The sequence below is a fragment of the Watersipora subatra genome, chromosome 8 (genome assembly GCF_963576615.1).
Source record: "Watersipora subatra chromosome 8, tzWatSuba1.1, whole genome shotgun sequence".
NCBI lineage: Eukaryota > Metazoa > Bryozoa > Gymnolaemata > Cheilostomatida > Watersiporidae > Watersipora > Watersipora subatra.
Genome location: NC_088715.1, coordinates 35794612 through 35821964, shown reverse-complemented (window position 1 = coordinate 35821964; position 27353 = coordinate 35794612). Strand labels below are relative to the sequence as shown.

The 27353-nt window shown below is 37.2% G+C and overlaps 3 protein-coding genes across 3 annotated transcripts in view; 2 read left to right on the top strand and 1 right to left on the bottom strand.

Moving 5' to 3' along the window:
* The window catches only part of LOC137401410 (uncharacterized), a 388865-nt gene that overhangs the window by 7064 nt on the left and 354448 nt on the right, over positions 1 to 27353 (bottom strand). The gene's annotated exons all lie outside the window — the stretch shown is intronic.
* Positions 6033 to 6875, top strand: LOC137402497 (piggyBac transposable element-derived protein 4-like). The gene has a single exon (XM_068088997.1). It carries the CDS (start codon positions 6033 to 6035, stop codon positions 6873 to 6875), a length of 843 nt encoding a protein of 280 aa, XP_067945098.1.
* LOC137401372 (integrin-linked protein kinase-like) overlaps positions 12853 to 27353 on the top strand; it is a 74188-nt gene continuing 59687 nt past the window's right edge. Inside the window, exons 1-3 of the mRNA XM_068087689.1 lie at positions 12853 to 12912; positions 17500 to 17607; positions 18675 to 18840. Of these exons, the coding sequence (XP_067943790.1) occupies positions 17519 to 17607; positions 18675 to 18840 (255 nt within the window). The 5' untranslated portion in view covers positions 12853 to 12912; positions 17500 to 17518. The remainder of the gene's footprint in view (positions 12913 to 17499; positions 17608 to 18674; positions 18841 to 27353) is intronic.

Here is a 27353-nt window from a genome sequence, read left to right as displayed (position 1 = left end):
GCGCACTGCTGACTGTATACATTTATAATTGTGAAATATATTTCTCTTTACCTTTATACTCAAGTGGTGTGGTTCTTCAAGGAGCAGTAAAGGAACGCAGCAATATCATTTAAAGGGGACAAAAGAGAGGTTGGGAGGCGGCAAGCCAACAAAAAAGTTTTGGTTAGCCAACTAGGAAAATCTTACATGTCATCAGATTAAGCAATATAAAAGGTTGACTTGCAACAAAATTCACATTACAGTTATTTAGTATCAAAAGATTCACCATGACTTACTCTGTTGTTTGATACGTGCAAATTATGTGGGAATGTGATTACAAGCTCTTAAAAGCTCAAAAACGAACAGTTAATTGCAGCCACACGAGACTGCCGTAGTTTGGATCTCTTTCCAAAACGGCTCTAATGGGATGTAGTTGTTAAAAGATGGTTTGTTTATGCAACCTCATTCGTCGAAATATTTTCACAAATCTACTTCACACAATCAATAAAACCATGTCTATTGTTCTTACGCGTTTTATCAATTTATTGTTTTATCGTCATTGTAATGCTGTAACTTTTAGCAGTAATATTTTATAACTTAGTGTAAAAATTCATTTAATTTTTTAACCTTACCTCGAAGGAGTACATATCATTGTATGATTATCATGACGAGCCTGTTGGTCACCTATGATAATCGAAAAGTGCTGCAGAAATTATTTGCGAAGTATTGGGTCATATGATCAGATTACGACTAGACGATTAGATCAAGCCGAAACAAAACTGTAAAGTAGCGGGCATCTATATTTGATACGGGGTCTTCGATAAAACCCGAAGTGTTTATTATAAACTAGTGCTAAAATAAGTTTTATATTGAGCCTTTTATTGGCCTTTCAACTCATGTGAAGACATCACGTGACAAGACAATAACCAAATGTAATGACTACGTCAGAGAAATAAACAAATTCCAATCTACGGCGGCTTTTCGTTTTTGAGCTTTTAAGAGCTTGTAATCACATTTCCACATATTTGGCACCTACAACACAACAGAGTAAGACATGGTGAATCTTTTGATATCAAATAACTGTAATGTGAATTTTTTTGCAAGTCAACCTTTAATGGCACATGTCAGTTTAAATGTAGAGTGCCTGTGGCTGACAAAGATTGGAGCACTCCGCAAAGCGTCAAATGGGAAAAATCTTCTCTGGTTCACTCCACAAGCTAACTACAAGCTGGATCACCCACCGAGCAGGCACACCAAATAAATAAAAATTATTGGAGAATAAGGCTGTTCTTCAGATTACAAGGCAGCTTTTGCTATAAAGCGACAGGTGAAAATCTCATATTTTGATTGGCCAATTTTATTCAGCTACAAATATAACATGTTTTGAGTTACTACCAATATTAGAAATCTAACTTCAATGAAAACTCACTATGACCAGCCATTGTGTTTGTACTGCTTTTGTCAGAATCATGTAACACGAATAACACAATTACTAACTTAGCCTAAACCTGCCGATAGAATTTAAAAAAAAAATGAACGTTTATGGATACTTTGGCAGCACATAAAAAAGTTTAGATTTAACGACTTATATAGCCAAATAAAGAAGTTTGTATATACAAACAACAAAAAATAAATTATGCATTCAACTGTAAATTCAATACTTTTTCATTTGAATACCTAATTAATGCTTGACGAAAACTTCACGACTAGACTTTGCAACAAGCATTAGCAATTATAATAAATTGACAACTATTGACAGTACAAATATCTGAAGGTATGGTAATTTTTCAAAGTGGCTGCATACCTTGATGCGGTTGTAGAAGAGACTGACTGTCACTACCTTGTGCTTGAGAGCCGAAAAGACTTTGGGAAAGCTGAGAACAGAAGTTCATACCAAAATTATCTTTTGTTCTCAAGAACTTGACCTGTAACTCAAAAAATATTACGGTGTCTTTAACAAAAACTCTGGTCTTTACAATAATTTGTAAAAAAATTAAACTAAATTCTTGTATCCTCAATTATTGGAAATATTCCTGTAATATATGAGTGTACATTTTGCTGGTCATCTGTGGAGCTGAAATACGCGCTATGGTAGAGTATACAGTAACAGATTTTACAAGTGGGTGTGCATGCTTTCATTTGATTTTTGTATCATTGAAGTTACTACTAGCTGAGTTTAAATATAGGTCAACAAAGGGTAGCTAGTTAGCCTGGGTATGGCTCTCGTGGGGGATTGGGAGATTGTGAGCCTGAGACACATAGCGAAAAAAAGGTAAGATAATTCTGCAAAACGAGCGACATATGTTACATATGACGCTCAGACTGATACTAATGGAAGCGTTTCATTAGATTCGGATCTCACGATGTATTAGATGTGGCGCGTTTGAAAGCCTATTGTCATGGTCACGTGACTTGATCTAATTAAAAGCCCTATATTTTTGATAGACTGGGTGGTTACGTAACACTCCGTTGGATAATAAAACGATAAGAACCATAGGTTACTATTCTCTTGCATTTTTACGTTAGCAGTTTCATTTCCTATACTGATAAAAAATGGAGCGATTCAAAAATTACTATCAAAGCTAGGCATAGTTACACTGAGACCAGAACAGTTTCAAGCTTCACAACATATTATCGCAGGTTTTGACCAATTTATAGTTTTTCCTACCGGCTTCGGAAAGAGTATTTGCTTTCAATGGCACCGTTTTGCAGTGGTAGGTCCGAGTTGTTCATAATAACTGTCGCGAGTAAAATAAAACTGAGATTACTTTTTACTAGATAAACTTTTCTTTACTAGCAGGGTGCGATTCATTTTTGTTGTTCTATTGCTATTCGTTTGCTATGTTTGTATTGTTCTTGTGAATTTTTTTTATTCAATTGATGTAATTTTTTATTATAATTAAATCAAAGCATAATGAATCGAACATATGAAATAATATAACTCTCATGATTGATTTGTTATGCAACCAACATTTCATACTTACTAACCAGCGTTTGTTTGCTGCCAATTCAGATTAAAAATAATACATAATACTCGCATAGATCATAAATAAGACCATCACATGATACTTCTTCGGAAATAACGATTGTGATATTAGCGACTTCAGAAGTCGACTTTCAGAGTTGTCTTCTCCGCATGTTGCTATGTGTCCCAGGCTCTCTCTCCCAATCCCCCCACGAGAGCCATGCCCAGGCTAGTAGCTAGTGAGCTTGGTCAACCGAATATGAAGCTATGACTATAATAGGTGTGAGCAATCTTTAAGCAAGTCAGACAATGAAACTAGAATAAAACTACCACGTTAGTGAACCTGCATCTCTTGTCAATGAACACACTGAAACAGAACTAAATCGTGTGCCAAACTTATTTATATCTGTAAACCATAACTGCCACGAACAGCTTTTATCGTTTTCAGCAATAACAACGCTAGCTGGTGATAAAATCGCGCTTTATAAGCTCATCTTTCTCGGCATTCAGCCTATTAAACACCCTGTAACAAACTACGAGCAATGTTAAATAGCTTATCTACTTTTCATAATAGACTGAAATTATTTTGAAGGCTGAAATTAAATAGCAATGAGTTTCAAGACACCCATCTCTATAATTTTAGAACGGACTAAACATCTCTAACTTTCGTACCAAAAAAGCTATTATATCTCACATATTTATGGTCGGAGCGTGTTGTGTTGAATGTGTCGTTTGCGAGACTGATATTGAAACGCTGTAAAAAAGCCTTCATGACTTTGAAAGTTAAAGGACCAACCTTCATTTTGAGCACAAGATTGAAATCAGCAGGTCTGATATATTTAAAAAAATGACAAAAGCTGTTCCTGGCAATTTATGGTTTAATGAGCCTAAATTGTCAGTCTGATCTGCTCTCCAAGGCCACTATGGTGGCTAACTATATAGTCTTTTCGACATATAGGTCTTGTAGTTGTATTGTTTACATTAGCAATGCTAGATGCTGTACTAGCAATATAGTGCAAACTCATTTTAGCCTATGAAAATTCCTGGAAGAAAACTGCCGATGTCTGAACATATCAACAACAAGTCTTCCGATATGAAAGGTATTTTTAATAATAGAGTTGACAAATGTTATAAATTCATCAAAATCTTATGATTTTTAACAGAAAGTATTCAGCGGTCAGATGATCTCTTTATCAAAAATTTTTATTAGCTGTGGTGACCTTGCATTATGATTCTTGGTGTCAATTACAGTAGGCTTGCAAAATTAGAGACTGAATAGCCTCATTAACCATTTCGAATCTGATACCGGATATTCCGCGTAAGAGTTACGCTTTCTTCACCCTGATCCCGGAATAACCGCGGTTCTAAGTGGGTGTGGTTTAGACATAGTATACTGACTGTCCAGTAAAGTCATAGGAAAAATTATTGTTGTAGTCGATATTCGGACATCTTAGGAATATATTACCTTTGGTTCTAAGTGTCTGAGGGGCGCTATGCCATTTTTATTTATATATTAAAAAGCAATACGCTACCAGCGGTTTTTGGCCATTTTGTTCAAGATCGTTAGTCATGGAAAGCTGTTTTTTAAATGCCTCTAGCATTGCTATTAACTCTGGGGAAGAAGATTATTCAGATGACGGAGAATATGATGACACATTTGATGATCATTTAGAGGAACAAGATGAGTACAAGTCCTAGCAATTATTAGAAATAAAAAATAAATTAGCTGATCAAAATATTTTATCGCTTCCATAGCAACGTCGCAGCTGTTAATCGAGTGAAAGATATTGCGAGATTTATAGCCAGTTACAGTTAGTTTTATGAATTATTTTGTGGATGTGAATATTCTGCTATTAAATTGCTCCAGTGATTGTTTTTATGAGGTAGGAAAGACAATCCAGCTCATGGAACTAGGAGTAGTAGTTGTAGTAGTTGTAGTGGATTCAGTTGCATGCATGAAATACTAAATACCATGATCCCTTTCATTGCATTTAGGTGAGAATATAGGAGTTGATCATGGACCAAAAGCCTCAACGCCGCAAGTAGATCATTCTAGCAGTCATGACATGGACATGACTAAAGAGGATGAATCTAGTAAAAGATCAGAACATGGTATGTTTTTACATGAAATGTTTGTTTCAATTGTATGACCTATGGTAGTACCTTCGTGATAGTTTATTACATTAGTTTCAAATCATAATGCAGGTGATGGTGATGGCAGGCGTGGTGGTAGTCAAGGTAGAAGTTGTGGTAGAATCAGTGGTCGTGGATGTGGGGCTCTCGGTGGTGGGCAAGGTGGAAGGAGAAGACGCGGTCAAATAGGTGCAGATAAAACTCACGGTGGCGCTGGAGCTCCCCAAGCTCAACAAGGTACACACAGATGTTATGACTGCTCACCTAAACCGCCCAGATCTGACAGAACATTGTAACTCAAATTTCTGTAAAATCTTTCCCTTCCAATATTTTACGGAATAATTAAGAGATAATTACATATTATATTCGAATTGTAATTCCACATGTTTGTTTGTTACCCTATCTTCTCTATAACCCAATGATTACAAAATGCCACTGCTACTGTGTAGAAAACATTAACAAGTTCATCACAGTGAATAATATGAGAATTGGAGTTGTTGTATTTTGTCAGATCTAGGCAGTATAATGGTTTTTATGTATTTGTGTATAATGTTTGACTAGTAATGCATTATTACTCAGCAGTTGTGCTAGTATTTTCGGTTCTGATTTAGGCGAATGGCAATAGCAGAAAAATGCTCCCTAGCAGAACCGCGAAATCCCATTTAGTGGCACACCTGGTCTGAAAGTTCGTATGCCTCAAGATGCATCACTTCTAGATTATTTCAAGCTATTCTTGACTGATGAAATTATGAATTTGATTCTAGTAGAAACCAACCGATTTGGAAACTCCAAACACCAGAACTGGCAGCCAATCAACATGAACGATCTTCAGAGATTCTTTGCTCTTACCATGCTGACTGGCATAATCAAGAAACCTACACTTCAGTCATATTTCAGCACTGATCCCAAACTGGCCACCCCACTTTTTAACAGCGTGATGTCATGATACAAATTCATGAAAATCTTGCATGCCCTGCACTTTGTGGATAATGATTTGGCGCCCACCAGTCGTATCCTCCGCATCTCTCCAATAATTCACCTACTAAATCGTAGATTTGATAGTGTGTATAGTCCTAAAAAGCACATAGCGATTGATGAGACATTGCTGCTGTTCAAAGGTCGCCTGATTTTTAAACAGTATAGACCAAAGAATAGGGCAAGGTTTGGTATGAAAGGCTATGTTTTAGCGGAAAGCGACACCAGCTATGTCTGTCGATATTTACTATACCAAGGACGGGATAGAGAGAATGCTGACATTTCACAAGGAGTAGCACACAGAATCATCTTGGATATGATGGACGGTTTTCTCAATAACGGCCATGAGCTTGTCATGGAAAACTGGTACACCAGTCCTCAATTGCTGAAGGAATTGTATGAACGAGAAACATATGCTTATGGAACTCTCCGTTCCAACAAAAAGCATGTGCCAAAAGATATCAAAAATTTTACATCAAATCAACCACTCGCTAAAGGCAAGTCACAATACTTCAATTGTCCACCAGTGTTGACCGGTTGCTGGCGAGATAAAAACTTTATTGTATTTGGCTCTAACAAGCATTCGGATTCTATTCTTGAAACCCTAGAAAAAAGAACATGGAATGACAGGGAGATAGTGAAACCAGGGCCAATTATCGACTACAATAAGTATATGGGTGGTGTAGATTTGGCAGATCAGTGCATCAAATATTATAACATGGATCACCGTAGTTTGAAGTGGTACAAAAAGCTTTTTTTTCATCTATTGGACATTGCCACCACAACACACATGTTGCTTACAAGCAGAACACTGGTACAATAATTTCTGCGCTTGATTTTCGACTCAAACTGGTTGATCTTCTCCTGAATAAAGCTGGATCAGACCCTACATGTACTATCGGCCATCGGCAATGATCTTGCTCGTTTAAACGCAAATCACTATTTTCCATCTTTCAAACCAGCAACAAGCAGTAGAGGAAATCCACTTGCCCATCGATGTCGCCTGTGCAATGCTTCAAGGCATAGAAAAGCCAGGAGCACTGATCGAAAACGAGTGGAAACTAAGTATTGTTAAGCCGAGCGCGGCAATATACCCCTCTGCCCAGTGCCATGTTTCTGGCGCTGGCATACTGAACATGATTTACAATGAATGTTTTTGTGTAAATGTGTTTTATTGTAAAGAGAATAATTGAATAAACAAGAATTTCAATTTAAATCCTTTAAAACATTCTGCTGTCAATAATGTCTGGTAAGATGTGATAACTCTGCTAATTGTCCAATTGAAGTTTCTGTACTTATTTTACTGTATCTCTTGATCTAGTATATATTTTGCTGTGATTTTTTGTGAGCTTACTTATAACATATCTAAGCAGTATCTGACAAAGTTTCACTGTGATGTAACACTTTTAAAAAAGCATACCCTAGGACACTTATCTATTCGCCTCATCTAACTTTCGTGTTTTCGCGGAGCAATCCTTTCGCGAAAATTTCATGCGCGAAACTAAACTATCATAACGAACGAGTGAAAACGCGAAATTAAATAGTTTTGTTCATTGATAGTCCAAGAAACAAATGGCAGCAAGTGATCAAATTGCCTTATCGACCTCGCCCACACCATTCTACCTGCGGTTCACAATTACAAACTAGTCCCAAATTGAAATCTTTTTCTTATCAGTGAACCAGGCCCGTATTCCCTGGGGCGGCTGGCCGGCTGAGCCGTCCCAACATTTTAGGAACTTTCCACGGCTAAGTACAGTAAAACTCGGATAACTCGCCCTCGGATAAAATGTAACATTTCATCTCAAACACAAGGTTAACTCGAACGGATTTGTTTGGTCCGTTCCCACGCAATGATAAATTTCTTCAGATAACTCGACCTCAACATCATTTATTCAAAAATTTATTTGCCCAACGGCTATGGAGACGGTTCTTATCGCTGTAGAATATCACTTTATTCGAAGCCATAGAGACAAACATCAACTTTCAGTAGTTCTTCTAGTAGTTAATTATTATCATCAGTGGCAAAATATTCTTGTTAACGACCTTTATAAAGGTTTGCAAAATATCAAGATTTACCAAACATCCGCTTGGCCATGTCCCATCGAAAGCGTGGAAACCTCCGTATAAACTTATAATAAAATCGGCAAAATTGATCCTTGTTAAAACGCTCTAAAGAAAAAGATGTCTTTTTTCTGAGCGTTTTAACTGCGGTCAAGTTTTGCCTATTTTAATTTAAAAGCGTCTCGTCAGTCACATCACCTAAAACAAAACAAATCTCAAAAAAATAGAAAAATGTTGATACTTTCCGATAAAATGTTTTAAAACTTCACACGAGAGGCCCGGCTGAGGCCCTACATTAGCAAAACCTGTTGGGGGCTTACACCGCCCCCTCAACACCCCCAGGTGTTCATAACTAGTCGCCTAACATTAGCCGCCCCAACTTGCAACCAGTGAATACAGGCCTGCGGTGAACTGAACCTGAGGATTCTAATTATGTTTGTTCCACTGCATTTATTTTCACATCACTATATTTTCGCACTCATCTGAGCTGCGAAATTGAGTTGCAGTGAAATTTTACTCTGTGTGCTACTCACGAAACTAAATACTAGAAAAATATAAGTGTCCTAGGGTATCTTTCTGCTCAATTGGGAGAGCGTTTTTGGTATCATTTTTGCAAAGTTGGCATACTTGAAACTCTGTACGAAGGCTGCTGTCTTATCTGTAATTTTGTACAGTGATAAAAAGAATTTTAGCAATGCAGTCTAGTGGGAAAATATAACAGCTTTCTAATGCAAAAGACTAGAACACAATCTGATCATCCTAGACTAAGCAATCACAGTTCTAATGCACACATGTCTTGATATCGCAATTGCATGAAAAATTAATTAGTCATAGCAGGACAGCCGATCATTCATGATTGGATTGGAAGGGTTAAAGATGTAGTTGCGTCAAAAAAGTCAATTTAATGAAATTAGGACCCCTAAAAGGCTAAAACATCAGCTACAATTTGATGCCATTTTTGTCTTTGTAGACCAACCCTGTCCAGAGATATATGCGTTTGAATGAGGCCTTCTTTTAAAAAGCTCACGTTCCAGCGGGTGCCTATTTCGTGACGTCACAAGCAAGGTATCTGAAACGAAACCACGAGCGATAAATATGAGGTCGATTCGTTAGCCAATCATGCGTGCGAAATTTTTATATAGGCCGTAATAAATGTTATCACTCGTAAAACGTGTTGTCTGTGATCTCGAAGATTCTCCTAATTAGAGAATTCATTCTCATTACTCGTTACTGATTCAACGCGTTTCAACAATTACTAAGTTATACATAGTTTTAAAATGGCTTCAAGTTCGAGCGACCGCTACTCAGAGTTATCTGAGCAACTGTTAGTAAAAGATTAGAGTAGACAGCCTATGGCCAAAGCTGACAGGCGTCAGCAGCGTTTTGCTGCAGAAGAAGACAGAATGGAGGTAAATTAACTTAGAGTTTTCTATACTTGAGTAAATGTAATATTTTTTATAGTCATAAATACATATACTAATTAATAAAAGGATAATTCTTTGCAATCTCCAATCATCGTTTCATATCTTATCTGCCGTTTTACCTAGCTATAATATTTTTTTCGAATTTTCTTTGGTAAATTAGAGTCATGATTACAAATTATTTTCACTCGTAGGAAGTGGGTAAAATCGATTGATCATTGCAAATCTTTAATTTCCAGAACCAAAGCTTCGAATCGTTGGCTTGGCGTACTTGTGCCTTTATTAAATGTTTATTCGTTTTTAAAATTACACTCGCAATCTATTTAACTCCCAATTTGGAAGCTGTCAATAGATACGCCTTAGAATGACATATCTATGAATGACATATTCATTGCATCTACTTTGTTTACATTTACTTGTTTTACTGATTACAGAATGTTTATGTCGTCCCACCAGCCGAAGAAGCTTTGTCAGTGTGGAAACTGCCATAAAGGAGAAAGCGAGACTTGAATGCGTGCTGGATAAGCCATGATGTTTTGTTAGAGTTTGTTGCAGTAGATGAGTTTGTCTTATTGTATCAGCTAATACTATGTGAGTGGCCACGACTTGATGAATATTTTTAATAAAAGCTTTATGCCGTGATGAAAACATTTTTGCTTGTAAAAATTATATAATAAAATAATATTGTTGAAGATAATGCAAAACATGATTTGCAGAATATTGTAGTGAATCGGATATGGTATATGAGTGTTCGCAGAACTGGAGAATGTGAGTTCAAATCCAGTTTGCAGCAGACTTCTCATCCTTAAAACTCTATCCCTGTCTATATTCTTTTCAAAGAGGTGGCTTGCTTATTTCACTTATTTAGTATTCGGTAAGAATACTACTAGTAAGAAACTAGTGCGTAGGCAATAGGTAATAGGCGACATAATGTGGGCGGGGCTTATGGGAGGCTGTATATCGTTTGTATGGGTAGCTGCAGAACTGTGCTGATACAAAGACCGGGTTCTACATAAGTGACTTGACAGAATTACTGTAGACCGGTAGAATTGGTAGTCGGTACCCAAATGTTTACACAACATTTGGAGAAAGTGAGTAGAACAAATTTTCAATTTTCGTTATTTGAGGCCTTTGAAACATTCATAATAATGCATCTGTAGCAGGATTTAAAATTTTATTCTAGCCAACATGAGCAAATACAAAATAAGATATATGCCAATAGAGCCGCGTAAGACTAGACTTTTATCACAAATACCCGATGTGAATACGAGAGATAGAGACAGGTTGCCAAACGCGTGACATCATTTTGGGCAAGTCTGGGCACGTTTTGGTGGCCTGAGCGTTTTTACGGCGATCAGATTTTTTCGGCTTTAATCTTCAAATATCTTGGCAATGCGATCGCGTAACACAACAAACAACATATCAACTGATAGAGAAAAAAAAATGCTTTCTTTTAAGATCAACTTAAATTTGACGCAACTACATCTTTAAGCCTATCCAACCTTAGAAAATCAGCGTTGGCAAGACAGCCTGACTAGTCTTGGTTTATTGCTAGCTAAAGTGTGGCAGCAGGGCTGGGGCCACTAGTAAATGATGGATGCACTGCACTAAAGTGCACTGCCAGCCATGGTTTTGCACTACACACTTTCACTATGCACTTTTAGGTGAAGCTTTATGCACTTGCGCTATCCAATATTAGGACAAAATCATACACTTGCATTTTACACTTTGCACTTTCTCCAAGCATGAAATCCACTTGCACTTAATACTTTGCACTTTATGGTTGAAGTTAATCCTCTTTCACTGCACTATGCATTTTTATATAATTTTGCACTTCACGATTTCACACTATTCACTTTTCATTAACATTTGCACTTCACTATTTCGCACTATGCACTTTTCATATAATTTTGCATTTTACTATTTCGCACCATGCACTTTTCATATAGTTTTGCACTTTACTATTTTGCACTAAATGCACTATATCCTTTTTATATAATTTTGCAATTTACTATTTCGCACTATGCACTTTTTATATAATTTTTCACTTCGCTATTTCGCACCATTCACTTTTCATATAATTTTGCACTTCACTATCTTGCACTATGCACTTTTCATATAATTTTGCATTTCACTATTTCGCACTATGCACTAGCCAAACATACATGCATTCCACTACGCATTACACTAGTGGAAGTGGAAATGCAGAGCGAAATCCACTTGCATTACAAGTGGCCCCAGCCCTGCGTGGCAGCTCAAGCCGCTTTGCCCGTTTCACTTGTTAGATCTGCGATTGTTATGCCAGTACGCCAAACGCAAACTCCTATACATAGCTATTGTCTATCTGTGTTGCATAAAGGAGATTCCAGAAGTCAAACTTCAATTTGCCATCAGTGTTCCTATCGTTTTAGGGAGTCAAGAGATTGGTATCTCCGAAAAACAGCTGATAATTATAACCATTCAACAAAAAAAGAATGATTCACCTCAAGTTTCGTTATTCAGCCATAAAAAACTAGCCCTAAATGTAATTTTACTACAAAAGGCTGAGCATGAAGATTGCTCATATGTCGAGGCAAGGATTTAGCCCATACAAATTCATTAAAGCCAAGGTCAAGTAGCGAAACAAAGTGTATCACGAAATCTACACAAAAAAACGGAGAACTCAAACAACATTTCCAACAACTTCAAAAAGAATAATATATTAATTTTGTACAATAGAATGTGCATATGCAAAGATATTACGTAAAGTATATGCAAAGCACTACACAAGAACTTGGCAGATCGTGAAAAAAACATGGACGCAAGCATCGTATATCTGGCAATGAGTATTTAGTAGTATGGCACCCAAGACAGCCCAACATTACCCTAACAACCTATGCCACTGGGTTGTCCATCAATGAAGCAATAAGGACGTATGGAAGGCAACATCCGTTACACTTGCTCTCGTTAAATTAATTTGTTACGTATAAGAATTGAGGATATTATAAAACACGCATAAATGTTGTTTTGTTGAAAAGTCAGTGAGTGATGAATACAATATACCAAATTTTTTGGTATAGAGTTACATGTAGTTACAATAAAGATTGCTCAATAATAAATAGTTATCATAGCGGAATGGTAGTTCGGTTCCCCGCAGCAGACATTTTCTTGACGTCTACTAACTGTCTACACATAAACATTTTAACCCGTCAAAGACGTCGAGAATGGCTGGATATCTTAACATCGATATTTTTAAAATCGAAAATGAAGATCGCCGTCGTGCTTTTAAAATTCTGCAATGATTGACCTAGGTCAAGGTCAATTAATAAAGTTGTTTTATTAGTTTTGTTACTAGTTGTTATTAGTTTATAGATGTAAACTAAGATATTCTCCTCGAAGGTTGTCTCATTATTTTACTTTGTTTTATAGTAAGGTTGGTTTGCGTAATTTTAAATTGAGTGTTGTCTTAGATTAGAAGTAGAAAATTCTTTCTTCTATTGGTCTAAGTATGTGCAAGGGTGGCATACGATATTTGGAAACAAAACTACATCGCCTGAATTCTTTTTACACATTTATTTGGCGTAGCTGTAAGTCATCTTTGTTTTGTAAGAATGTGTTGACTGTTTACAACAAACTAGTGCAATTTTTTTCAAAAATTTTGCAGAATTCTAAAAGTTTGCGTTGTCTGGATCTGGATCTGGATAAATTAGGTCCCAAGACCTCTTGAGCCGAGTAAAATGTGGGACCCTCTGACCACTGAATCGTAAAAATTGAGAGTCATTAAAATGAAAAGTTAATTTTTTTACTGTAAGATTTATATCTAAAATTGATTGTTAAAAATCCACCCTAAAAGTATGCACGTTATAGCACCATATTAGAACGACAGTTTCATGTGCCTATCAAAATATTGTTAAACCCATTTATTCAATAAAAAATTTACATGAAAAAGCTATAGTAATATTAGTTTTTTTTTTAAAAATCATCAAGAATTTCTCCTGTGCGAATTTCCCTTGCCGTTCGTACTAAAAAACTCTGTAAAAACAAGCTTGCCTCACAAGCAATAGCATTGTAACCCTGAGTGCGAGTACTCATACTGTGAGTTGAGCTCTGCATAAAATTTAAAGTGTCCTCAAAAGAAGGAAGCAAATAGTTATCTGTTGTAACACGACAAAATAAAGAAATTCTTTGCAATTGCCTTCTTTTTTGAAGTGAGGTCAGCCCCGCTTCAATTTTGCTGTCAGTCACTGAAATATCTCGACCCTTGATGTTTTTTACAAAGCGAATAGCTTTACGTTGTAATTCAATGTGTTCAAGATGTTCAATGTGTTCAATTCGATGTGTTCAAGAAATTCTGGTATCATAAAGAAACTTTTCAGTATTACAAACTAGTTACAAAAGTTATTAATCTTTATTTAACCAAGGTGCTGGATGTAAAATTTTTGGACTGTTGAGATCCTTAGCAATGAACCTTTAGTTAGCACGTTAGACTGTGTGAGTAGCTCACAGAGGTAGTTTATGTTTATTAGTAGATAACTAGATATTTTCTTATAAAAATGTTAAAGTTTGGTTTTTATCATTATCAATTGTTGAAGTACAGATAATTATATACACACATTCCTTTTTATTTCAATTTTTTGGAAAATAACTAGGAAATTATGCTCTGTACCTTAAGCTCTACAATTTAAGATTGAGACTATGCAATAGGTTTTCAGACATTTAAGCTAAGTACAGTGAGGTGAGTAGTAGAAGTGAGTAGGATGGAGTAGTAATACTACAGTGGTAGTAATGCGCAAGAGAAGTGAAATGGAGTAGTAATACTCACACGTATTTGGCAGCTAATGACACTCTCAACCTTGTAAGATTGGCTTTAAAGGTTGATAAATGCAACTTAAGCCCTATTATTCCATTCTAAAGGTTGGTTGATCAATAATATCCTCAATCATATCAAGTTATTGCTGCAGCGCAATAAGATAACTGCAATTTTAGCTGTAATGTACTGGGTGTGGGTGTTATTATATACAACAAACAACAATAATGAAAGGAAAAGATTATATGTTCATATTTTTCCCCCTGCAATAGGAGAAATGCAATATTGACCAATATTAGAAGTAAAATGCACTGATATTATTAGAATAACCAATATTATTAATATAGTAATACAGTAATAATAGAAAACCAATGCACAATTTTGTTTACATTTCAAAACGTCATAGCTAACAATATCAAGAAGTTGTGATATTTATATAGATTTTTAGAAAATCTATTTAAAAAATGTTTGGTCATGACAAACAGCAATAATGAAAGGAAAATATTATATGTTTATATCTCTCCCCTTGCAATAGCTAACAACATCAAGAAGTTGTGATATTTATATAGATTTTTAGAAAATCTATATAACAAAACTATTTACAAAAAATATTAGCAGTAACATATTACCCATCATCGATGTTGTTAGTGTGACTATTACACTTCAATAGTCACTAAACTTATAATTAAATATTGTAATAATCTCATAAGAATCGTTAGAAAAAAGTATCATCGTCATTTCCTTTACTTTCACTGCTTTGGACATCAGTTAGAATACCAAAGTACTCAAAAGTGTCCAAAATGTCAGTTACTTTGAAATCGGCAAAAAAGAAACGATTTCTGTACTTCTACGTTAATTACAGAAACCTTCGGCAATTCGACAATGCTATAGACTGGTGAAATGTGCACGTTATTTTTTCGTGAAATGCGCACGACTTAATCGTTCTATTCTCTGTCGCTGGGCGTTTCGTTTGCCGGTCTTAACTTTTATTAAACTAAGCTTGTCAAGCGTTTTGTGACGAATTTCGGCCAAATTAATTTGGGTATAATCCGATCAGATGGGTAATTTTAAGAGACTGTCAACAATTTACAAAGACTTGGTAACATATTTAAATAGGCTATAAGTGGCACCTTTCAGTGCCTCGGGTTGCGTGTTCGCAACTAGAGTTGTACAACTCGAATTGTGAACAAGCAACGCGAGGCACTGTAAGGCGCCATACTTATATGTGTTTTGTATCGTTATTATACTTTAACGTCTCTACAAAACGATTGTTAAATTTATTCATGAGATTTTGAAACAAGGGTTTGCGCCGTTGTTAATGAATAATTTTCATAAGTTGTGTGCACATGCATTTATCATAAAAACTCTCAAACTTCGCTCCCGCTCGTTTGGGAGGGGGATTAAAATTTTAAATGACCATCCAGAGTGAACACTTATTTTTTACATCACTAGCTATGAGTACATAAACCTTTTTCATGATTTTCATTTGAAGTGTACAAACTAATAATCTGCTTCAAACAAATTCCAATTTGTTTGGATTAAGTTGTTTTACATATTGTGTGGCAGGTATCTTAGATTTTAAAGCTAGTCAAGCGAAACTCCACTTAATTAGCACTGTATATGTTTAGTTATGATTCGTATAAAAATGAACCTTTATACTAACAAACTGGAATAGTAGCCCACTTTTAATATTTTCGGTATTGTGATGCTATATGCAATAGATGCTGACCAGATTTAGTTTTAGCGGAATCAAAGAGTCTTTCTGGAAGGAAGGCCTGTTTTGTAAATATATTTTTCTAACTAGCCTGCTGCAACAATAAACCATAGCAGCAAATAACAAAAGATCTCCTGTGAAAGCCTTAATTACCAAAGGCTACGCATCACGTCGAACGCCATTTTACTTGTTTAATTTTTAGCAGCTGCAATTGGTTGTAATATTCGCAACGATACAAATTTTATTGTTTTTATATCCAACACCATAAATAGTTGACATATATTGCCAAGGAAATCACAGACTGTAAATGTTATTAGGTGGCTGTGATAGTGAAAATAAATTTGAGTAAATAAAATGTTATTCACACAACTAATGGCCTTCAAAGTGATGAGGCCATTGCATTTTATTAGAGTGTAAAATCTAGGTCAGATAATTCAACATTCCCATCATTTTGTCCTACATAAACATTACTTAGGTCACTGCAAATTTAGGTTATATGTTAAACCTTCAAACTAACCTTGACAGAGTAACACAGTATGAAAATCAGAACCAAAAGCCTTCCAGTGACAAAAGTGACTCATTTAAAATTTGCAATGATCCATATTATCCGCACAAACTAAAAAAGACCGTTAAAATTGTAAGAAAACATTAAAATTGCAATACAACCCAAATTTCAATTAACTGTTCGTTTTGTGTAAGAAAGTGCTAGTCAGCTTTATGACTGAGCAAATATATGTTTGGCATTTTATAGCTTTTAAAAAGGTTATAGGTACTTCCATGATTTAGCATTTTGGTTACCGGTTTCGTTTTTGTCAGCCGAAAATTTACATAGTGTAAGGTTTGCAGGAGTTGTAAACATTAGGAGGCCATCAGATGGCTTGGAAACGTGGAAGATGTTGACATATAGTCATTTACTCATACATTCACACATGCATGACCCAGCCTTTTGTAAACTCATTTATTTAAATCATCAAGGTTGATGGTAAAATCAATGAATGGTAATATCATCAAGCTTGGAAAACAGAAATGAGAGATTGAGCACTGAATTCATGAATACGCATCCAGCATTGGGTGATCAATTCACTAATTGAACTAATCAGAACAAAGGAATTACAACTGTTAGCAATCTATGATCGGGTTCTTTGTTGTATGAGTTCGTAATATCAACATTCTTATACATCTCCAATTAGACTGAATCTCAGTGCGGTTAACATTGTAGTTGACATCCAGTGTGTGATTTCTTTCAAGATTATTTTTCAAGCCCATTTGTCATGCTCTTTTTAAATGCAGCATATTGCTACTGGCTTTTAGGTTGCAGTTGTCATCAAATACTTACATGGATTTCATTTGCTGCCACGACATTGCGATAGAAATGTAATACCCATTCAATAACAAGAGTTTGATATTGTAAAATGTTGACCCTTGTTGACTGCTTGTACTATTATTTTCGTTTTGTTGTCTGCAGGAAGAATCCGTGTTCAAAGATGGATGATATTTTCTCACAAGTGAGAGAGGGAAATTCATTGAATGTTCGCATATGGTTGGACAATACGGAGAATGACCTGAACATCGCGTAAATTCTCACTGAACCAATTTGCATTATGTTATACCTTTTTATTCACACAAAAATAACTTACAATAGTTGAATAGAAGATAATTCTTACTTTTCAGTGTCAGATTAAATTTTTTTTTCTACGGTAAATTCTTCTAGCATTTTTATCGAGTCTCAGGTATTAAGTGTTAAGGTATTAAGTTTATTAAGTTGTTAAGTGCTAGTCAAGCCCCAAACAGGTTTTTTGCGGTATCACAGTGATTTTTTAATCCCATTTTGTTTCCTTGTTTCTAACATTATCGCTTTGTAACCTTTTTCGATCAAAACATAAACAAGTATTGATTGAGTACTAGCTAGGCTCCATATACATTCGGTTATGAACTTAAAGTATATCATTACGTTTCATTATCAGACTACTTCATAAACTTTGACCGACAGATGCACAGTTTACAATCCTTTGTTTTTTCGTGACATCATTTTATCATTGTCGGCCATCTTTATACACAATTTTATCGTTAAAAACACGAAGCTTTGGCAATGATATTTTGAAAACGATGTTTTTGTATGCAATTTTTTTATTATAGTATCAAAACAAAACCTAAAAAGTACTAGTAAATAAAAGAAAACCGATCGTTTTCTACAAATATGGCGACTTTTTCGTGAGCGAGCGCATGTGCAAATGACTTGATGATGTAAAAAAAAGACGATAGATAGGATGGTATGTCGGCTCTCAATTCAGGATTTGGGAGTTGCCTTATCAACCAGAATACCTTGGTACAATGATAGCCGGGGCTAAAAGCGCTGCTTGAACGTCATTGATTTTTAGTCCAAGTCACATTCAGTCCTTTAGCCGTAAATTGTCCTTTCAATACAGTAATTTGCCCTAGCCTTGGATCGAAAGGATGAACATTATTATTTTCCAAACCTCTGTCCCCTATGGCTATGGTCTTCTATTAAGGGTTATGCGAATGTAGATTATTGACATTTTAACTTTGTCATCAGCTCCCATGTTAGCCTTGAGCTATTCTACTTTGTAAGGAATGTAGACTGGACTGTCTTGTTATACATACATTTTCTTGTTACCATAGGGATGATCACCAACAGAGTCTATTGCACTGGGCATGCTTTGAGGGTCATGCTAATATAGTTGATATGCTCATATCAAGAGGTGCCAGAGTGGCAGGCACTAATATGGGAGATGACACACCACTGCATGTGGCTGCTAGCAAAGGGCACAGAGAGGTAGTTCTTATGGTAAGGCTCTGGAGGGAGTTTTAGAGGTTATGTTATTATTATGAAAAGTGGGTTTTCTTTGAAATGTTTTCAGTTCCCTGATTGATATGTGGTACTTTTAATTAGGCTAGTTTCGGAGTTGATGGTGGTAAATAGTAATATTAAGGTGTATGCAGGAGATTTGAAGGTTTCATTGTTCAATAATAATAAAAATACTCTTAAAATTTGGCCCTGTACTCAAGTAATCCAGTACAGGTGACAGTAGTACAGGTGACAGTAGCCAGTAGTACAGGTGACAGTAGTACAGCAATTTAGTAGATAGATGTTGAGATATACGCTAGCCCCTTCTAGCTGTATGTAGGCAGGTGATAAGATATACACTACCACCTTCTAGTTGTATGTAGGCTGGTGTTAAGGTATACACTACCACCTTCTAGCTGTATGTAGGCAGGTGTTAAGATATACACTACCACCTTCTAGTTGTATGTGGGCAGGTGTTAAGGTATACACTTCCACCTTCTAGCTGTATGTAGACAGGTGTTAAGATATATACTACCACCTTCTAGCTGTATGTAGGCAGGTGTTAAGATATACACTACACCTTCTAGCTGTATGTAGGCAGGTGTAAAGATATACACTATCTCCTTCTAGTTGTATGTATGCAGGTGTAAAGACATACACTACCACCTTCTAGCTGTATGTAGGCAGGTGTTACGATATACACTACCACCTTCCAGCTGTATGTAGACAGGTGTTAAGATATGCACTACCACCTTCTAGCTGTATGTAGACAGGTGTTAAGATATATACTACCACCTTCTAGCTGTATGTAGGCAGGTGTTAAGATATACACTACACCTTCTAGCTGTATGTAGGCAGGTGTAAAGATATACACTATCTCCTTCTAGTTGTATGTATGCAGGTGTAAAGACATACACTACCACCTTCTAGCTGTATGTAGGCAGGTGTTACGATATACACTACCACCTTCCAGCTGTATGTAGACAGGTGTTAAGATATACACTACCACCTTCTAGCTGTATGTAGGCAGGTGTTAAGACATACACTACCAACTTCTAGCTGTATGTAGGCAGGTGTTAAGATATACACTACCACCTTCTAGCTGTATGTAGGCAGGGGTTAAGACATACACTACCACCTTCTAGCTGTATGTAGGCAGGTGTTAAGATATACACTATCACCTTCTAGCTGTATGTAGGCAGGTGTTAAGATATACACTACACCTTCTAGCTGTATGTAGGCAGGTGTTAAGACATACACTACCACCTTTTAGTTGTATGTAGGCAGGTGTTAAGATATACACTACCACCTTCTAGCTGTATGTAGGCAGGTGCTAAGATATACACTACCACCTTCTAGCTGTATGTAGGCAGATGTTAAGATATATTCTAGCTACACTACGCTACACATTCTAGCTGTATGTAGGCAGGTGTTAAGATATACACTACCACCTTTTAGTTGTATGTAGGCAGGTGTTAAGATATACACTACCACCTTCTAGCTGTATGTAGGCAGGTGTTAAGATATACACTACCACCTTCTAGTAGTATGTAGGCAGGTGTTAAGATATACACTACCACATTCTAGCTGTATGTAGGCAGGTGTTAAGATATGCACTACCACCTTCTAGCTGTATGTAGACAGGTGTTGAGATATACACTACCACCTTCTAGTAGTATGTAGGCAGGTGTTAAGATATACACTACCACATTCTAGCTGTATGTAGGCAGGTGTTAAGATATGCACTACCACCTTCTAGCTGTATGTAGGCAGGTGTAAAGATATACACTATCTCCTTCTAGTTGTATGTATGCAGGTGTAAAGACATACACTACCACCTTCTAGCTGTATGTAGGCAGGTGTTACGATATACACTACCACCTTCCAGCTGTATGTAGACAGGTGTTAAGATATGCACTACCACCTTCTAGCTGTATGTAGACAGGTGTTAAGATATACACTACCACCTTCTAGCTGTATGTAGGCAGGTGTTAAGACATACACTACCAACTTCTAGCTGTATGTAGGCAGGTTTTAAGATATACACTACACCTTCTAGCTGTATGTAGGCAGGTGTTAAGACATACACTACCAACTTCTAGCTGTATGTAGGCAGGTGTTAAGACATACACTACCACCTTCCAGCTGTATGTAGACAGGTGTTAAAGTATACACTACCACCTTCTAGTTGTATGTAGGCAGGTGTTAAGATATACACTACCACCTTCCAGTTGTATGTATACAGGTGTTAAAGTATACACTACCACCTTCTAGTTGTATGTAGGCAGGTGTTAAGATATACACTACACCTTCTAGCTGTATGTAGGCAGATGTTAAGATATATTCTAGCTACACTACACATTCTAGCTGTATGTAGGCAGGTGTTAAGATATACACTACCACCTTTTAGTTGTATGTAGGCAGGTGTTAAGATATACACTACCACCTTCTAGCTGTATGTAGGCAGGTGTTAAGATATACACTACCACCTTCTAGTTGTATGTAGGGAGGTGTTAAGATATACACTACCACATTCTAGCTGTATGTAGGCAGGTGTTAAGATATACACTACCACCTTCTATTTGTATGTAGGCAGGTGTAAAGACATACATTACCACCTTCTAGCTGTATGTAGGCAGGTGTTAAGATATACACTACCACCTTCCAGCTGTATGTAGACAGGTGTTAAGATATACACTACCACCTTCTAGTTGCAGCAGACAGGTGGTAAGATATACCATACCACCTTCTAGCTGTATGGAGACAGGTGTTAAGATATACACTACCACCTTCTAGCTGTATGTAGACAGGTGTTAACATATATACTACCACTTTCTAGCTGTATGTAGACAGGGGTTAAGATATACACTACCACCTTCTAGCTGTATGTAGGCAGGTGTTAAGATATACACAACAACTTTCTAGCTGTATGTAGGCAGGTGTTAAGACATACACTACCACCTTCTAGCTGTATGTGGGCAGGTGTTAAGACATGCACTACCACCTTCTAGCTGTATGTAGGCACATGTTAAGATATACACTACACCTTCTAGCTGTATGTAGGCAGGTGTAAAGACATACACTACCACCTTCTAGCTGTATGTAGGCAGGTGTTAAGATATACACTACCACCTTCCAGCTGTATGTAGACAGGTGTTAAGATATACACTACCACCTTCTAGCTGTATGTAGACAGGTGTTAAGATATACACTACCACCTTCTAGCTGTATGTAGGCAGGTGTTAAGACATACACTACCAACTTCTTGCTGTATGTAGGCAGGTGTTAAGATATACACTACCACCTTCTAGCTGTATGTAGGCAGGTGTTAAGATATACACTACACCTTCTAGCTACACCACCTGCCTACATATGTAGGCAGGTGTTAAGATATACACTACCACCTTCTAGCTGTATGTAGGCAGGTGTTAAAATGTACACTACACCTTCTAGCTGTATGTAGGCAGGTGTAAAGACATACACCACCACCTTCTAGCTGTATGTAGGCAGGTGTTAAGATGTACACTACACCTTCTAGCTGTATGTAGGCAGGTGTAAAGACATACACTACCAACTTCTAGCTGTATGTAGGCAGGTGTTAAGACATGCACTACCACCTTCTAGCTGTATGTAGGCAGGTGTTAAGATATACACTACCAACTTCTAGCTGTATGTAGACTGGTGTTAAGATATACACTCCCAACTTCTAGCTGTATGTAGGCAGGTGTTAAGACATACACTACCACCTTCTAGCTGTATGTAGGCAGGTGTTAAGACATGCACTACCACCTTCTAGCTGTATGTAGGCAGGTGTTAAGATATACACTACCAACTTCTAGCTGTATGTAGACTGGTGTTAAGATATAGTGTACCACCTTCTAGCTGTATGTAGACAGGGGTTAAGATACACACTACCACCTTCTAGCTGTATGTAGGCAGGTGTTAAGACATACACTACCACCTTCTAGCTGTATGTAGGCAGGTGTTAAGATATACACTACACTTTCTAGCTGTATGTAGGCAGGTGTAAAGATATACACTATCACCTTCTAGTTGTATGTAGGCAGGTGTTAAGATACACACCACCTTCCAGCTGTATGTAGACAGGTGTTAAGATATACCCTACCACCTTCTAGTTGTATGTAGGCAGGTGTTAAGATATACACTACCACCTTCTAGCTGTATGTAGACAGGTGTTAAGATATACACTACCACCTTCTAGTTGTATGTAGACAGGTGTTAAGATATACCCTACCACCTTCTAGCTGTATGTAGACAGGTGTTAAGACATACACTACCACCTTCTAGCTGTATGTAGGCAGGTGTTAAGACATGCACTACCACCTTCTAGCTGTATGTAGGCAGGTGTTAAGATATACACTACACCTTCTAGCTGTATGTAGACAGGTGTTAAGACATACACTACCACTTTCTAGCTGTATGTGGGCAGGTGTTAAGATGTACATTACACCTTCTAGCTGTATGTATGCAGGTGTAAAGACATACACTACCACCTTCTAGCTGTATGTAGGCAGGTGTTAAGATATACACTACCACCTTCCAGCTGTATGTAGACAGGTGTTAAGATATATCCTACCACCTTCTAGCTGTATGTAGACAGGTGTTAAGATATACACTACCACCTTCTAGCTGTATGTAGGCAGGTGTTAAGACGTACACTACCAACTTATAGCTGTATGTAGGCAGGTGTTAAGATATAGTGTACCACCTTCTAGCTGTATGTAGGCAGGTGTTAAGATATACACTACCACCTTCCAGCTGTATGTAGACAGGTGTTAAGATATACACTACCACCTTCTAGTTGTATGTAGACAGGTGTTAAGATTTACCCTACCACCTTCTAGCTGTACGTAGACAGGTGTTAAGATATACACTACCACCTTCTAGCTGTATGTAGACTGGTGTTAAGATATAGTGTACCACCTTCTAGCTGTATGTAGACAGGGGTTAAGATACACACTACCACCTTCTAGCTGTATGTAGGCAGGTGTTAAGACATACACTACCACCTTCTAGCTGTATGTAGGCAGGTGTTAAGATATACACTACACTTTCTAGCTGTATGTAGGCAGGTGTAAAGATATACACTATCACCTTCTAGTTGTATGTAGGCAGGTGTTAAGATACACACCACCTTCCAGCTGTATGTAGACAGGTGTTAAGATATACCCTACCACCTTCTAGTTGTAAGTAGGCAGGTGTTAAGATATACACTACCACCTTCTAGCTGTATGTAGACAGGTGTTAAGATATACACTACCACCTTCTAGTTGTATGTAGACAGGTATTAAGATATACCCTACCACCTTCTAGCTGTATGTAGACAGGTGTTAAGATATACACTACCACTTTCCAGCTGTATGTAGACAGGTGTTAAGATATACAATTCCACTTTCTGGCTGTATGTAGACAGGGGTTAAGATATACACTACCACCTTCTAGCTGTATGTAGGCAGGTGTTAAGACATACACTACCACCTTCTAGCTGTATGTAGGCAGGTGTTAAGACATACACTACCTACTTCTAGCTGTATGTAGGCAGATGTTAAGATATACACTACCACCTTCTAGCTGTATGTAGGCAGGTGTTAAGATATACACTACACCTTCTAGCGGTATGTAGGCAGGTGTTAAGATATACACTACACCTTCTAGTTGTATGTAGACAGGGGTTAAGATATACACTACACCTTTTAGCTGTATGTAGACAGGTGTTAAGATATATACTACCACCTTCTAGTTGTATGTATGCAGGTGTTAAGACATACACTCCCACCTTCTAGCTGTATGTAGGCAGATGTTAAGATATACACTACACCTTCTAGCGGTATGTAGGCAGGTGTTAAGATATACACTACCACCTTCTAGTTTTATGTAGACAGGTGTTAAGATATACACTACACCTCCTAGCGGTATGTAGGCAGGTGTTAAGATATACACTACACCTTCTAGCGGTATGTAGGCAGGTGTTAAGATATACACTACACCTTCTAGTTGTATGTAGACAGGTGTTAAGATATATACTACCACCTTCTAGCTGTATGTAGGCAGATCTTAAGATATATACTACACCTTCTAGCGGTATGTAGGCAGGTGTTAAGATACACACTACACCTTCTAGTTGTATGTAGACAGGTGTTGAGATATACACTACCACCTTTTAGCTGTATGTAGACAGGTGAGAAGATATATACTACCACTTTCTAGCTGTATGTAGGCAGGTGTTAAGATATACACTACACCTTCCAGCTGTATGTAGACAGGTGTTAAGATATACACTACCACCTTCTAGTTGTATGTAGACAGGTGTTAAGATATACCCTACCACCTTCTAGCTGTATGTAGACAGGTGTTAAGATATACACTACCACCTTCTAGCTGTATGTAGACAGGTGTTAAGGTATACACTGCCCCTTCTAGCTGTATGTAGACAGGTGTTAAGATATACACTACCCCTTCTAGCTGTATGTAGACAGGCGTTAAGATACATACTACCATATTCTAGTTGTATGTATGCAGGTGTTCAGATATAAACTACCACCTTCTAGTTGTATGTAGGCAGGTGTTAAGATATACACTACCACCTTCTAGTCGTATGTAGGCAAGTGTTAAGATACACACCACCTTCCAGCTGTATGTAGACAGGTGTTAAGATATACACTACCACCTTCTAGTTGTATGTAGGCAGGTGTTAAGATATACACTACCACCTTCCAGCTGAATGTAGACAGGTGATAAGATATACACTACCACCTTCTAGCTGTATGTAGGCAGATGTTAAGATATATACTACCACATTCTAGCTGTATGTAGACAGGGGTTAAGATATACACTACCACCTTCTAGCTGTATGTAGACAGGTGTTAAGGTATACACTGCCCCTTCTAGCTGTATGTAGACAGGTGTTAAGATATACACTACCCCTTCTAGCTGTATGTAGACAGGCGTTAAGATACATACTACCATATTCTAGTTGTATGTATGCAGGTGTTAAGATATAAACTACCACCTTCTAGTTGTATGTAGGCAGGTGTTAAGATATACACTACCACCTTCTAGTCGTATGTAGGCAGGTGTTAAGATACACACCACCTTCCAGCTGTATGTAGACAGGTGTTAAGATATACACTACCACCTTCTAGTTGTATGTAGGCAGGTGTTAAGATATACACTACCACCTTCCAGCTGAATGTAGACAGGTGATAAGATATACACTACCACCTTCTAGCTGTATGTAGGCAGATGTTAAGATATATACTACCACATTCTAGCTGTATGTAGACAGGGGTTAAGATATACACTACCACCTTCTAGCTGTATGTAGACAGGTGTTAAGGTATACACTGCCCCTTCTAGCTGTATGTAGACAGGTGTTAAGATATACACTACCCCTTCTAGCTGTATGTAGACAGGCGTTAAGATACATACTACCATATTCTAGTTGTATGTATGCAGGTGTTAAGATATAAACTACCACCTTCTAGTTGTATGTAGGCAGGTGTTAAGATATACACTACCACCTTCTAGTCGTATGTAGGCAGGTGTTAAGATACACACCACCTTTCAGCTGTATGTAGAAAGGTGTTAAGATATACACTACCACCTTCTAGTTGTATGTAGGCAGGTGTTAAGATATACACTACCACCTTCCAGCTGTATGTAGACAGGTAATAAGATATACACTACCACCTTCTAGCTGTATGTAGGCAGATGTTAAGATATATACTACCACATTCTAGCTGTATGTAGACAGGGGTTAAGATATACACTACCACTTTCTGGCTGTATGTAGACAGGGGTTAAGATATACACTACCACCTTCTCGCTGTATGTAGGCAGGTGTTAAGACATACACTACCTACTTCTAGCTGTATGTAGGCAGGTGTTAAGATATACACTACCACCTTCTAGCTGTATGTAGGCAGGTGTTAAGATATACACTAAACCTTCTAACGGTATGTAGGCAGGTGTTAAGATATACACTACACCTTCTAGTTGTATGTAGACAGGGGTTAAGATATACACTACACCTTTTAGCTGTATGTAGACAGGTGTTAAGATATATACTACCACCTTTTAGTTGTATGTATGCAGGTGTTAAGACATACACTCCCACCTTCTAGCTGTATGTAGGCAGATGTTAAGATATACACTACACCTTCTAGCGGTATGTAGGCAGGTGTTAAGATATACACTACCACCTTCTAGCTTTATGTAGACAGGTGTTAAGATATACACTACACCTCCTAGCGGTATGTAGGCAGGTGTTAAGATATACACTACACCTTCTAGCGGTATGTAGGCAGGTGTTAAGATACACACTACACCTTCTAGTTGTATGTAGACAGGTGTTGAGATATACACTACCACCTTTTAGCTGTATGTAGACAGGTGATAAGATATATACTACCACCTTCTAGCTGTATGTAGGCAGGTGTTAAGTTATACACTACCACCTTCCAGCTGTATGTAGACAGGTGTTAAGATATACA

Bases quoted from the DNA above. Each gene is read 5' to 3' on its own strand.
- LOC137402497 (XM_068088997.1), top strand. From the start codon at position 6,033: ATGAAAATCTTGCATGCCCTGCACTTTGTGGATAATGATTTGGCGCCC.